General features: G+C 34.9%; 2 protein-coding genes across 3 annotated transcripts in view; one reads left to right on the top strand and one right to left on the bottom strand.

Moving 5' to 3' along the window:
* The window catches only part of LOC128559843 (prenylated Rab acceptor protein 1-like), a 69,974-nt gene extending 65,579 nt beyond the window's left edge, over positions 1-4,395 (bottom strand). The window contains exon 1 of one of the 2 annotated variants that reach the window (XM_053552564.1): positions 4,267-4,395. In XM_053552564.1, the coding sequence (XP_053408539.1) occupies positions 4,267-4,346 (80 nt within the window). In that variant the 5' untranslated portion in view covers positions 4,347-4,395. Of the gene's footprint in view, positions 1-4,078; positions 4,230-4,266 lie in introns of those variants that run through there. The other variant, XM_053552565.1, reaches the window with a different exon arrangement.
* Positions 4,396-10,625: 6,230 nt separating this feature from the next.
* The window catches only part of LOC128559842 (V-type proton ATPase subunit F-like), a 45,780-nt gene continuing 42,213 nt past the window's right edge, over positions 10,626-14,192 (top strand). The window contains exon 1 of the mRNA XM_053552563.1: positions 10,626-10,709. Coding sequence (XP_053408538.1) covers positions 10,647-10,709 — 63 coding nt within the window. The 5' untranslated portion in view covers positions 10,626-10,646. The remainder of the gene's footprint in view (positions 10,710-14,192) is intronic.

The following is a 14,192-nucleotide window of genomic DNA, read 5'->3' as shown; positions in this document are numbered from 1 at the left end:
CTCTGATGTAAGTGTTATAATCCTGTGTATTGTATAAAATTAAAACCCTTAGTAAGGATATATTTTGCCTTTTTTGCCAAGGACTTCCCCCTTTAAAAAAAAGCATATATTAAATTAAACCGTGAAAAATAAAAGACTGGTACAAGTATACAAAAAAAAATAAATAAAAAAATAAAAATTGTTAAAGTGTTATATTTTTTCAATCATAGAACATTATTATGTTATCATTATTTCATTTTGTACCATTAACACAGCACTGATAGAAAGCTAAACTGATACAGTAATGTTATGGTCATCTACATTTAATATGCTTTTATTCTACTGGAAGGTTGTTAGGTATGGATTAGTTTTATGGGAATGCTTGTACTGTACGTATGTTTTTTTCTTTGAAACAGAACAGTACTTGCATATATATGATAATATGCAGTGAAGAATTTATTGTAAAGCTGATTTTGCCAAATATTGCTTAATACTAGTAGAATACTTTTTGCAAATAAGTAAAAATGAAATACTTCAATCTCGCTCGCTTTTTAACTGCTATTTCAATGAATGTCTGAAATGAATTTCCTTTATCATTTAGTAAAACCATTTACTATATTTATAGACATATTACCTATTGAAATGACACAAATGTTCCCTTAGTTAAGAAATTTGAATTTCAGAGTAATTTATGTTCCAAAGTAGTTATAAAAGCTGAACCAGTCATTTTATGTAATGTCCGTCCCCCGTTTCCGGCACTATTTATTTATGATATTTTCTGCTTAAATGTAATATAAATAAGAGTATTAATGTTTCTACTTTGTTGTTTGTATTAATTAATTGCTTTAAAGGTGTTTTCCTGCTGTAAATGTTCCATTTTCCAAATTTTATATTAAAGTGAATTTTACGATTAACAGAAAATAATCGTAATTTCAAAGAAATTAGCTATTTTTTTTAAAAAATGGAAAAGCAAAGAGTTAAGGCTTATATTTTCTTGATCTGTGACCTCAAACTATTAGAAAATACACGTAAAAGAACTGGTTTTGTATAAAACATTTACAGTAGGAATCTAATTTAAATGAAGGTGTAATGTCCGTCCCCAACCCGACATGGCAACTTAAATCCACTTTTTTGAAAAAAATTCACAAAAAGTTATCTATTTGGGTACTGATCCTTGTGCACAACATGTTGAAGTGTAGAAAAAAGGTATTTTTCAAAGCAAAGTAAAAACTTTATTTTTTGACTTAGATGCTAACCCAATTGGGCACTTTACTGTGCACCAGGCCATATTGGATTATGAAATAAGATCTATATCATCATGTAGATTAACGTACTAGAATTGATGAGGGAAACATATATATAAACAATATAACTGCTAGTTCTTAGATATATCTGAAAATACAGTCTTTTTGGTGAAAATAGTCTACCCATTTAGTATAAACGTATCTGTCGCATTTTTAAATTGCTTAATTGGCGTTACATTTGCTTTATATTTCATATATTTTGATATGATTCTATTTGAAAATAAAGTAATATAACATAAAATGTTTATGTTTTGTATAGAAAAACTTTAATTTGAACATCTAACATAAAAAATAGAAATTGTAACGTATCTGTTTTATTCATTATTTATGATGTCTTATTAACTCCAGATATCAATAATTAAACCGTAATCAACTATTTTCTAAAACTTTAAGTTAAGGTGATGATTATTCAAACAATTCAAACATTTTTACACTTTTATAGCAAAGTCGTATAACGTATCTGTTGTTTGTAACGTATCTGTTTTTAAAATTTAATATGTTTTCTCAAGTGAAAAATATGAAATCTGGACTAAAAGATAAATACTTTAACTCAGGGCTAGACACTAACTTTTTTCCAGTGGTGGTCCGAAGGACCAGCAGCTTTTGCAAACTGATGGTCCGACAGAATTTCAGGTGGTCCTACCTAGATGGATGTTTTTTTTTAAGTTAACGCAACCAGTAACATATGAGACCCCCTCTTCTTTCATGGAGTACTTTTTACAAACACTGCAAAACATGTGATTTTTATATTATTATTTTGATAAACAGATTTAACATCTGCCATTTAATTATTAAAAATAATTTTGAAAATCAAATTTAAAATAAAGATGTCAATATTTATGATTTTTTCAGCAATTCATGTATTTTAAGTGGGTGGGGTTTGGTGCCTCTTCTCGAAAAATGCTTCAAAATAAGACATTTTTTTGTAACAGTTGTCATTTTTTCTTAAATGCAGACTTTTTATTGACTTTTCATTAAGATTGCACTAGAAAATCTCGTTAAAAATGTCCGAAAATCACGGCCGTGAAAACGGGTGACAAATATAGAAAACGAAAGTAACATTAAATTCTTGATAAAATACGTGTTATAAATTTCTGTTTTTTTTTTTTCATTATACCTATTGAATACTTATAATTTCTGCTTATTAAAAGCATTTTTATTTGTTTTTGCCCAAACAAAGCCTCGGTAATGATAATAAATTAAATAAAATGCTATAGATCGTAACGGCCGATCGGCTTATATAAACGTGTCAAGCACATAAAATAAATGAATTTCGTTATCCAATTTGTTGTTCAGTAATAATCGGCAAGACAACAATACAGCAGAAGCTGTATACCGCTAATTAACAAGTTGTACAAACACGATAATAGGCTGCATCTCGCATTGTTTATCAATTAACTTTTAACTTTTGATCAATAAACACTTTTGATAATGACGGGCACTAAATACAAACCGCGAGATGACAACGTGTCAGTCGGCGCGTGGCGTAATTGACATATGTCAGTAGCTAATTAATATACGACGCTCCGCCTACTGCCATACTTCCGCTTATGGCGGCAAACAATATTTAAATTCACTGGGATTTTGATTGGCACAGGGGCAGAACTTTCGAACTCGAGACGAATCAAAGAAAATTTCCGCGGGTCACGCCGATGCATGGGGCATTTTCTGTGCGAGTCAGATACGAGTTTTTCTCGATTTTCGCGGGTCAAAATCCGGAACCTCGGGTCTACCGAACGCTGGATACTGTACTGATACCTCAATAGTTCTTAAATGAATACTTCAAGCAGATAGATAAGTTCCCGTGTTCCGTTCCCGGGTTTTAGTACCAGCGTTACATCCGGGCATTCCAAATTTCAAGAAAATACCCTTCTGGAAAACCAAATTCTATTTTTAAACTGCAGTACCGTGAACAATTCAATGTTTATTAATTTATTTTAAAAATGACTTGCTTGTAATTTTCGGTGGTCCGTCGGACCACACAGATTCGAGAAGTTAGTGGTCCTCCCTGAAAAGCACTGGTCTCGGACCAGCGGACCAGCGTTAGTGTCGAGCCCTGCTTTAACTCGAATACAAAGTTAATCACATGTTCTACTACACTGTCTTGTAACATTTCTAGATAAATGCAATATAAATGTATACTGAATGAAACACTTCGTAACGTATCTGTTAAAAACAAATTGAAACACGGTGGCAGTTGAACATCATCTTATTTTATTTTCTACAATATGTTTATTTCGTTAATAAATAAATGTTATTTTGATAATCATATCATTAAACATTCAAACTGTCAATAGTCGTTCCGAAACATGCATTATGCACCTAAGTATTTGAAGTGAATAGATGTTGTAACGTATATGTTGTCCATATTGTCGACACAAAAGGTATGTGATCAATATACACATGATTGACACATACTGAAAAAGGCGATATTTTGTTCAAGATATATATCATTAACTAATCATTTGAGCAAAACAGTTTAGTAATTGTCCCGATATTTAAATTTCAGTACCATGCAATTTAATTTAACCCTAGATCGCCGACACAGATTTTTGACCTCATGTGCATGTGTTTAATGTTTGATTTCGAAAATTAGTTATCTCTAGTGGACATTTTAGTGCGATTTTAGACAGTATAAAACATGCCTCCTTCATTTTGAAAGCAAAATAATGATAATACCAAAAACTATAAAAAGTTTAACTGTGTCGACATGTTGCCCATGTTTAAATTGGATTTGCTCCTCTATCTGTAGAATGTACGTGTTAATTACAGAAGGTTCTATGCCTATTCATAACCTGTTAGGTGAAGCCCTCATCGGAATGTACCAGAACGGAAGGTTCTTGAAAATTTATGCGCTTTAGTACTAACAAATGTAAACAGAGATTTTTTCCCTAAAATTTCCTTGGTTTCAGCCTAATCAACAGAACTCCTCGCACAACTCCGTAGTAATATACTGCATTCCATAACATAAATCATAATTAACCTTTGCTTAAGAGTCTGGTTTTCAAAGGCTGAAGTGTCGATATTTCCGTCAATATCCACTTTTGTTGCTTCTTTTTCCATGTCAACAAACCAACGTGTACTATTGCATATTGCGTTTAGCTAAAACCTCTACTGTGCCGTACTGCACGATACATAAGACCAAAAGGGGAATGTGCATAATTCTAACTTTAGGCAAAGAAGTATAAAATACTATATTTAGTTTATACATAATTTATTTTAGGTCGATTGTGAAGGAAGTTCTACAACTTATATTAATCACTCTCGACACCTCATTCCTGATGAAATCCATCGCCACGAGGGTATGAGAGAAGAGGCCAGTTTCTGCCCTTTTAATGCTGAGCGCCAAGCAAGGGAGCCATTGGTACCATTTTTTACGTCTTTGGTATGACGCGGCCGGGGATCGAACCCACGACCTCCCGCACTCGAAGCGGACGCTCTACCACTAGGCTATCGAGGCGGTTATTTTTTTTATATTTTTATAGCTCTGTGCTTTAGGGAACAATTCCATCTCTATTATTTTCAATATATTTTAAAAGATGCTCCCGCACTGGCGTAGCGGTAACTACAAAAACAGCAGTCTGCAAACAAATAGGCTTTTGCAATATCTACATCTACATCTACGTTGTACGTTATACTGTCATCTTTGACCATAATATAACGGTGCGCAAGAAAAAGAAAAGAGAAAAGCACACAGAGTAAGAAAAGAAAAGAAATACGGACAAGAAATCGGTTGCAGTTAGGATAAGAGAAAGATAAAAAACAGTGTACCAAACCACTACACCCCAGTCAGAGAGACCAATTCGGCTTGCGTGGCGCTACCAGGACACAAGGTCCCGCCGACACAGCTCACTCGTCATTTGGAAGTGAAGTTGGGACGACAGCTCCCTCTTGAAGGATACAAGAGATGGAGCCTCAGCGACGCTGGCTGGGAGTCTGTTCCAAATGGGGATGGTCCTTGGGAAGAAACTGTACTTGAAGCAGTCACTAGATGGAGAGTACTGCTGGAACTTATGCTTATGTGCTGCTCGTGTCCTGGAGGTTACTGGTGTAAGATATGTGGCTGATGGTATATCCACTAGTTCATTTACAATCTTATACAATAATGTTAGTTGGGCTTTTTGCCGTCTAGTTTCCAGGGAGTCCCATTCTAGATATTGTAACATGTCTGTCACACTGCTGGTGTTTCTGTATCTGTTTGTGACAAAACGTGCTGTCCTTCGCTGTACCATTTCTATCTGATGTATTTGGTCCTTTTGATGAGGGTTCCAAACTGAGCAGCAGTAGTCCAAATTTGGTCGAACAAGGGTCTTATATGCATTTGTTTTGGTGTCTTCTGAACCAATAAGTTTATGATACTTAAACATGCAACCAAACCTACTATAGTTTTTTTAAATTTTCAGTCCATATATTTGAAATTCATTTTATGACAAATTTGGAGAATGGAATATTGTGTAAGAATGGTTTCACTTCCTGGCTACTCCCAGTGCAGCGTGTCCTTGGGCAAGGCACATTATCACGATTGCCTCAGAAAAACCAGATGTAAATGGGTACCAGTAAATTGCTGGGGGTAAGGTATAATTGGTTTTAACTGATGTTAAAATAGGGCAGCACAAACGCTATACAGAGCTTATATTCATTGTTACACAAAGCGCTGGTAAATAAAATTTACCTTTACCTTTATCATGATTGGTGCGATAATCCAATCATTTCAACTACACACGATAGTCACTCTGTCTGATGGATAGTGATTAATCAACACCTAATTAAGGGTGCTAACATACTTTACGGGTAACAAGTTTATAGGATTTGGGTATTCTATATCATAATAAGTAATATTCAGAACTTTCTTTCATATATCATTGTGTTAAATATGTTTTACTTTTTTCATTTGTCAAACAGAAATATATTTGATGTATTGGACTTATTACATTTTCATCACTTAGTACAAAATGAATTCATATTCAATATTGATATATATATTTGTTTGTTTCAATGTAAGATTGAAATATCTTTTAAGAGTGAACACCAGATATATATATTACCAGACCAATTACGGCAAAGCGCCTGGCAGTACAAACGAACACGCACATGCCACAGCAAGTCCACTAACTCATAAGATTAGTTTCGATGCTGCTTTATATACAAGCCCGAATTGTACTACACATTCGTACTGGTTCAACATTTGCATATATATACTCAAATCTCTGTTTTCATGTCTCACAAATCAGTCTTTTTAACTGATTGGGACCAGAGAAGCTATATTTTCTGTTTCTGAAAGTTAACTGGATCTCGAGGATACATTGAATATATAGAGATAGTTTGCATTAAGAGATATAAATATATTCAGAACAGTTGACTTTACAATACGTGAGATCCGGCCGCTAGGATACAAGTTCGCATTATAAATTATTATATAGTAGAGAGAATTTATACGAACTAAATCACCACCACAATATAACAGACCAATTACGGCAACGCGCCTAGCAGTACAAACGAACACGCACATTCCACAGCAAGTCCACTAACCCATAAGATTAGTTTCGATGCTGCTTTATACGAGCCCGAATTGTACTACACATTCGTACTTGTTCAACATTTGCATATATATATATATATATATATATATATATATGGAAGTGGCTATTCCTACGGTCCCGTAAGAATAGCCTCACAGGCTATTCCTACGGCTCTCCCGTAAGAATAGTGAAATAGCCCGCAGGTGGCTATTCCTACGGCTCTAAAGACAGTTTTGTAAGCCCATCTTGTATTGCATTGTACTGAATTAATTCAACTTGTATATTTTCGAACAGCCTTTTCCATTATCAGGCAGGGTTGGCATGGTATTTACCGGTGCGGTAATTACCGGTGGTAATTCCCGGTAATTCCCGTACCGGGAAATACTCATAAAAATTGCAAAAGTGGGAAATATTGGGAAATACTCAAATTTTCTGCAAAAAACAGTTTATTTTGACAAAAAAAAACCCCACAAAATATCTGTTAAATAACTAGCATTTGCATGCACACATACACTATGGCAAAAATCATATTATATTCCACTGTCAGACCCCTGGTGACCATGAAAGTTCCTTCATCACCAGTCCAATTCCTCTTTGGACCTTAACATGCGGAAGCAAAACACCAGTTTTGCTGCTTTTTTCACTCCAATTCTATTTCTAAGTTTTGTTTGAATTACAGCAAAATCCACAGTCTTTACACTTTGCTTTTTGTTTTGAACCATCATCAGATTCTATGATATCATAAAAATTCCACACAGGATCTTTGGGCTTCATATTAATGCTAACTGTCACAGGATGAAAAGCGGAATGAAGTACTTTTGAAAAATAAAAAGCAATTACATGTATTTTGAGAAATTGAATAAATGCTCAGAGGTTTGACTGATGAATTTCTTTCACTGTTTTGTGAAATCACAATGGTGGGAATTATTTTACAGCAAAGTATTGTTACTTTACTTGCAACAAACATGTGAAAAATAGGTTAGTTAAATATAGTGCTTGGGGCTATACTGTATATTCTGTATCATTATAGAATCTGTCAATAATCCACCAATTAGCAGTAACACATCCCCTGTATTTTGGAGTGTATAATTGGACTATTTGAAAGGAGTGTAATCTTGTCTGAAGTTAGTATGATAAAATTTTTGGGTCAAATTTACAACGAATGTAAGGCCTGAAGAGTATTCCCCAGTATTTCCCGCCGTCCCGGGAAATACGAGTATTTCCCGTCTTTTTACCAACCCTGTTATCAGGTCTTGGAATGTGGCATGTTTACAGATTATCTGTAAATTTTACAGATTTTTCGATCTATAAATTTACAGTTCAAATGTTTGAAAACTTCTAAAATCATACTTGGACTCAAAATTGCAGCTTGAAATTAATTGATTTACTTATGATACTGATAAATAAAGGTCAACTGTAACTTTCAGTCATTTCTGTTGACATTGATTTTTTTGAAAATGCCAAAAATTTAGTCAATATAAATGGCTGAAACTCACAAATGATGTTAATTTGTGCATACTGTAAATAAACCAATTAATTTCAAGCTGCGGTTTTAGGGATAAATGTAATTTCATCAATTTTCATACACACAATCTGTAAATTTACAGATCGAAAAATCTGTAAATTTATAGATTATTTGTAAATTTACAGATAATCTGTAAATGTACCACTTTCCTAGACCTGATTATTCGAAATCACATCCTGTTCTCTCGATGTGATAGTGAAAAGTAAACAATTTTTCGAAAATATACCATTTGAATTAATTAAGTACAATGCAATTCAAAATGGACATACAAAACTGTCTTTAGAGCCGAACTAAATCACCACCACAATATATCAGACCAATTACGGCAAAGCGCCTAGCAGTACAAACGAACACGCACATGCCACAGCAAGTCCATTAACCCCAAAAAATTAGTTCCGATGCTGCTTTATATACGAGCCCGATTTGCACTACACATTCGTACTGGTTCAACATTTGCATGTATATACTCATATCTCTGTTTTCATGTCTCACAAATCAGTAGTGGCATTTTTAAATTAGTCTTTTTAACTGATTGGGACCAGAGAAGCTATATTTTCTCACTCTGAAAGTTAACTGGATCTCGATATATATGTATACTTAAAGTCACCTAGATAATGGGGCTATGTTCTTTACCGTATTTATTGGAGCCATATTAAATGTTTCTTTTACAAAACCTGTATCGTGGGTCTGCATTTTCAAGCAGATATTTTGGGTCCGTTAATGTATATATATAAAGGTAAAAACACAAAGTACTGGGCCTATGTTTTTTAACTTCTTTATTGGGTCCTTTTGAAGCAGCCCAACAGAATATACTACTAGCAGTCCAATAGAAAGATACAATAAGAGAAACATGATGACACTAGATCAATCACTTTGAAATATTTGCTCAGACTGTTCAGGTATGGAAGGTTACAGGGCGTTTGCGAACAGTCTAAAATGGTGTATGCCCCACCCCATCTATCCTCCAAAGGGCTGGAAAAAAATAATAGTCAGTCAAAGATATTGTACGTCTTCCAACAGCAGGGCTCAGTTTTGATCCGATTTGAACCGAACTGGTCATTATAGCATTATAAAAATCAGATTCATAAACAAAGTGAGAACTGTAGTGTAAAGTACAGGTGTTTTGCGCGATCAGGTTGTGTTATGAATTAAAATGAAAACATCATATATATACAGTTTCTTAAAAGTAAAAAATACATTTTGATAATTTTCACTATGATATCTTTAACTCTACTATTTCAATAATTCTCTAAAAAAAAAAACAACATGTAACAAATATATATTCGCTATAGAAAAAAAGACTTATAGTTTTCAAATTAGTTAATACAATGCATGTTGTTCTGATACAAATATGATTACAAAGTTTACATAATATTCTGGGATGACGAAAGAAAAATTGTCTAAATACCAGAAGAAAACCCCGACACTGCATAGTAAATTTACCTAGCAAACATTAATTGCTTAATTTTTTAGTATGTTATCAAGACATTTTATTCTAAATGAGAGAGGAATTGCAAAAATGAATGTACGTTTTATAAATTGGTATCATCAAAAATATCGAGGAGTGTTATACTTTTCGCATAGTTAAAATACAATCAAATAATTTAACAAATATGCAAACATCAATACATGATTTGGTATATAAATTGACCCTACCCGCTCTAAAATACACAAGAACTGGATATATTCTTGCTATTATAATTTAGGAAATTCAAGTAAATGTGCTATTCATAAATTGTTTAAAACTGAATTTGAATTCGAAGTCTATCTGCTATTATCACCGTCATTTTTTAAGGTTCAAAAGTAAATTTCTAGCCATGTATCATTAATCATTATGTTGTCTTTGGATTTGAATTGACCATGGTCATATTCCTTTCACTACTCAGAGCAGTGTTCTAAAAAAATCCAGAGTTGCCAAAGGAATAAAATAGTACACATTTCTACTCTGGAACCCAGCCTTATGGAGATTATCAATAGCGGAATAAGAACCTAGACCTGCTTTTCGTCGTCGTAAGTCTTTATCACGTAACTGTTCTGTCTGCACCAGATTTTATTTAGAATAGCCCGTTCAAAGGAATATAGTCCAATGTTTTAAGGTCAGAATATCTTGGGATCAAAGAGTCTAGCATTTGAATACTTTACCGTGTATTCCTGTCTATAACGCTGGCAGAGGGGTGAGAATAAACAGAGGCAGACAGATGTTTGAAATGCAGTGTCATTTTTAAAAGTAACGGTATGTTAACGGGATTTTAGATACGATTAAATAGTATGGTACAGTTTTTCTTTTCGGAAAAAACTACTTCCGTTACTTTCAGTCACATGATAGTCAAGATGGCGCATACAGCTCAAAAAGGAAAATTGATAGCTGTCATCGGGGATGAGGTTCTTTTAGCCTTTCTTTCTAGTCCAGCTAATTTGATGATAGAAAATAATGAGTTATTGCTCTTGTATAGGCCATATCTCCACTCGAAAGACCAAAATAGTGTAGGAAATTTCACCGCTGCCGGTGTAATGAAGTATTTCGACCCCCGGTCATTATTCTATAGAAAATGTGACTCCTTTCCTGTAAAGTATTGACTCCCCTTATAAAAAACTGACTCCCTTTGAAAACTCTATAGAATAACGACCCCCCGGTCATTATTCTATAGAAAAACTGACCCCTCCAAGTAAAATACTGACTCCCTAAAGATGACTCCCTTCGAATCTCATAGAATAATGACCCCGGTTATTATTCTATAGAAAAAGTGACTCCTTCCATGTAAAATACTCACTGCCGAAATTACTACATTCGAACTCTCATACAATATCGATTCCCGGACATTATTCTATTTAAAAAAAGTTACTCTTTCCGTGTAAAACACCGGCTCCTAAAGAGACTTTCGACGATAATATCTATTAAAAAGTGATCCCCACCAAACCTAACGGACAATTTTACTAGATCTACAACTCTAATACCCTCCATTGCCAATAGTTAACATTTTGATTGTACTACTACTACTGGTGCCGCTACTTCTATTGCTATTACTACATGTACTTCTTCTTCTACTACTACTACTACTACAACTGCTACTACTATACCTGCTTCCACTAATACGTCTTGTACATCTACTTCTTCTTCTCCTGCTGCTGTTGTTGCTGTCACTTATTCCTCTGCTGCTGCTGCTGCTACTGCAACTGCCGAGTGGGGGCATAAAATGCAGCAATTAGGCCTTAGATGCAGGAGTTATCACTAAATTTGACCAAATGACCGGGGGTCGTTTTTTTATGGGAGTCAATATTCTTCGTGAGGTTCAGTTTATTTCACGTGGGGGAGTCATAGTACTATGACCGGGGGGTCACTTTTTCTATAGAATAATGACCAGGGGGTCATTATTCTGTGGGGGTCGAAATACTTCATTACACCGGCGCTTTACCAGGTCTGGGAAAGTGATATCCCTGTTTCTTGTATTCTCAGGGTTTCTCATATTCTCGTTTTTTGCCTTAAAGTTGTCAAATGATAATATGAATTAAGGCACTGCCTAGCATGGGGATTTATCTTTTATATATCCACTTACAAAGAAATATTCAACACTCAGAAGAAAGTGAAACTTCACTCTAACACTGAAGTTTTCATTTAGTGTCATCATACCTCTTACAGCAAATATCATACTTTGCAAAATTTACGGGAAGCCGTGACGATGACCTCATTCACCGCGTTCTCGCACTGGCCTTAGAATTTTTTTGTTTGTTTGCACACCACGCAGAAACTTGACGGCCTTTACACTTCCTTACTGTTTTTAAAATTTTAGTTGCATGTACTCGGATGTTCATGCAGACAACCAGCCTGTGGTGTGTACATAAACCGGAACCGGAAAACAATGAAAAAATTGCCTCAGTATTCATAACTTTATCATGACATCACGGTACATTGGGGGTTCTAATTGACCAGAGAGCTGCATTTTCGAGTACCTGCCAGTTTCCACTTGGGTACAACGAAGTATATTTACAATGAACATATAGTGACTTTAGAAATAAATATCACACTATTTAAGAAATCAAATAAAGTTTTTTCACTGCACATGCCCCAGATGATGCTACTAACAACAAAACTTTGAAGTTTCATTGAATAATTATATCGATTTAATACCTTTATTTTAGTTAAAAGTTTGAGATTTTACACAGGGAGTCTATAATAAAGTCCGAGTAAAATGTAATCAATACCCAAGTGAAATAAGTATCATTCCGCAATATTTTGGACATATTAAAATTATGAATATGCAAACAACAAAGATGAATAACTATATACGGACGTTACCGTCTCGGGGATTTTCATCCCCTATAATGTTTGTTATTTTCTAGACAGGAATGATACAAAACTGACACACTGTTATATCTAAAGGCGCTAATATGTATGTCAGTATCACGCGACGCCTTTTAACGTCACATCATTGTATATACATGTCAACGTCATATCCGTTTTGTATGTTTTGTTTTATTATTATTATATTATTTTTATACCAGATTTATATAGCGCCCTGTTCATGATCAATTTCACGTTCAAAGGCGCTTTACATAGTTCAAATGCAGCCACACAGGGTGCATAATTCATCCTCTACTAGTACAGACACAGTGCGATCTGACCAGAGGGACAGAGTGAGACAAAGCCCCCACGACAGAGAGATCAGAAATCAGATACAGGCTTGTCCAGCTAACTTAGGCTAGCTCGTTGCGAATAGACAGCCTGGTTCTTTAACGTGCCCAGTGTATGGCACTGATACACGCAAGGATTGCCTGGGTTCCTGACCAGTACACCTCTAGTTGGGTGGGAAACACTGAAAAGCGTATCTGAAAATTCCCGAGTAGCTGCCGGGGATTGAACTCCCGACCTCAGGATTGGAAGGCCAGTGTGCAAACCACTGAGCTATTAAATCTCAGAAGCGTTAGCTGCTCTTGTTTTGAGTCTTAACATTGGAGACGAGGATAAACGGCAATAAATTGAAGAAATAGCATATAAATAAGAAGTAAACATAGAGATAAACTAGCTCATCATCGGAGAATAGTTTATTACAGAGGAAGACAGAAATTGCCGAGGAAAATAGAATAAAACCGGGGAAACCGATTATTGTCAAGAAGACACCAGATTATTGTCCCAGGTTATTGTCGAGAAGATACCAGATTATTCTCGAGAACACTTAGAATATTGTCTCAAGAAAGAGGAGAATGGAAGATCGTATTACAATTGTGACTGAGAACAGAAATTTGAGAACATTGCAGTTCATTCCTGACGGCGATCAACTTTCAACGGGAAAACAATGGGAAGAATGGCTAGAAGGAATAGAAAGAGAATTTAGATTTTTCAAGATTATGGAGCCAGAGGACAGAAAAGACGCCTTGATTATTTACGGAGGAAAAGAAATTGGTAGACTGGAGAAAAGTTTAACAAATTTCGATGACGGCGAAGGGCAGCAACTGAATGAATACGAAAAACTGAAAGAGAAATTAAGTAATTATTATGCGCCAAAGAAGAATAAACATTATTCAAGATACATATTTCTGAAGATGCGACCGTGGAGAAACAACGACCGCATATGCCACCAGATTGCGTGAGAAAGCACACAGATGTCAGGCCCTTCCCCAGAAATTTGTTAAGGCGCTGGGGTAAAGTTTGCATGGCGGGATAAGGGGTGGGTGCGGGAGGGGTTTCCCCTCCCGTGTTCAATTTAAAAAAAAAAATCGAACCCAAATGGTGCTTTTTTAAGTATACCATATGCAAAAAAACACAACAACATGTATTTCATTACTTCTACATTTTCACATAATCATATAACCATCAATATATCATATACACTACACAGATGTCCACTTCTTTTATAAGTATTTTCGAAC

Source organism: Mercenaria mercenaria, chromosome 10 (genome assembly GCF_021730395.1).
Source record: "Mercenaria mercenaria strain notata chromosome 10, MADL_Memer_1, whole genome shotgun sequence".
Taxonomy (NCBI): Eukaryota; Metazoa; Mollusca; class Bivalvia; order Venerida; family Veneridae; genus Mercenaria; species Mercenaria mercenaria.
The sequence above is the reverse complement of the archived record's forward strand: the minus strand, read 5'-3'. Positions and strand labels throughout refer to the sequence as shown.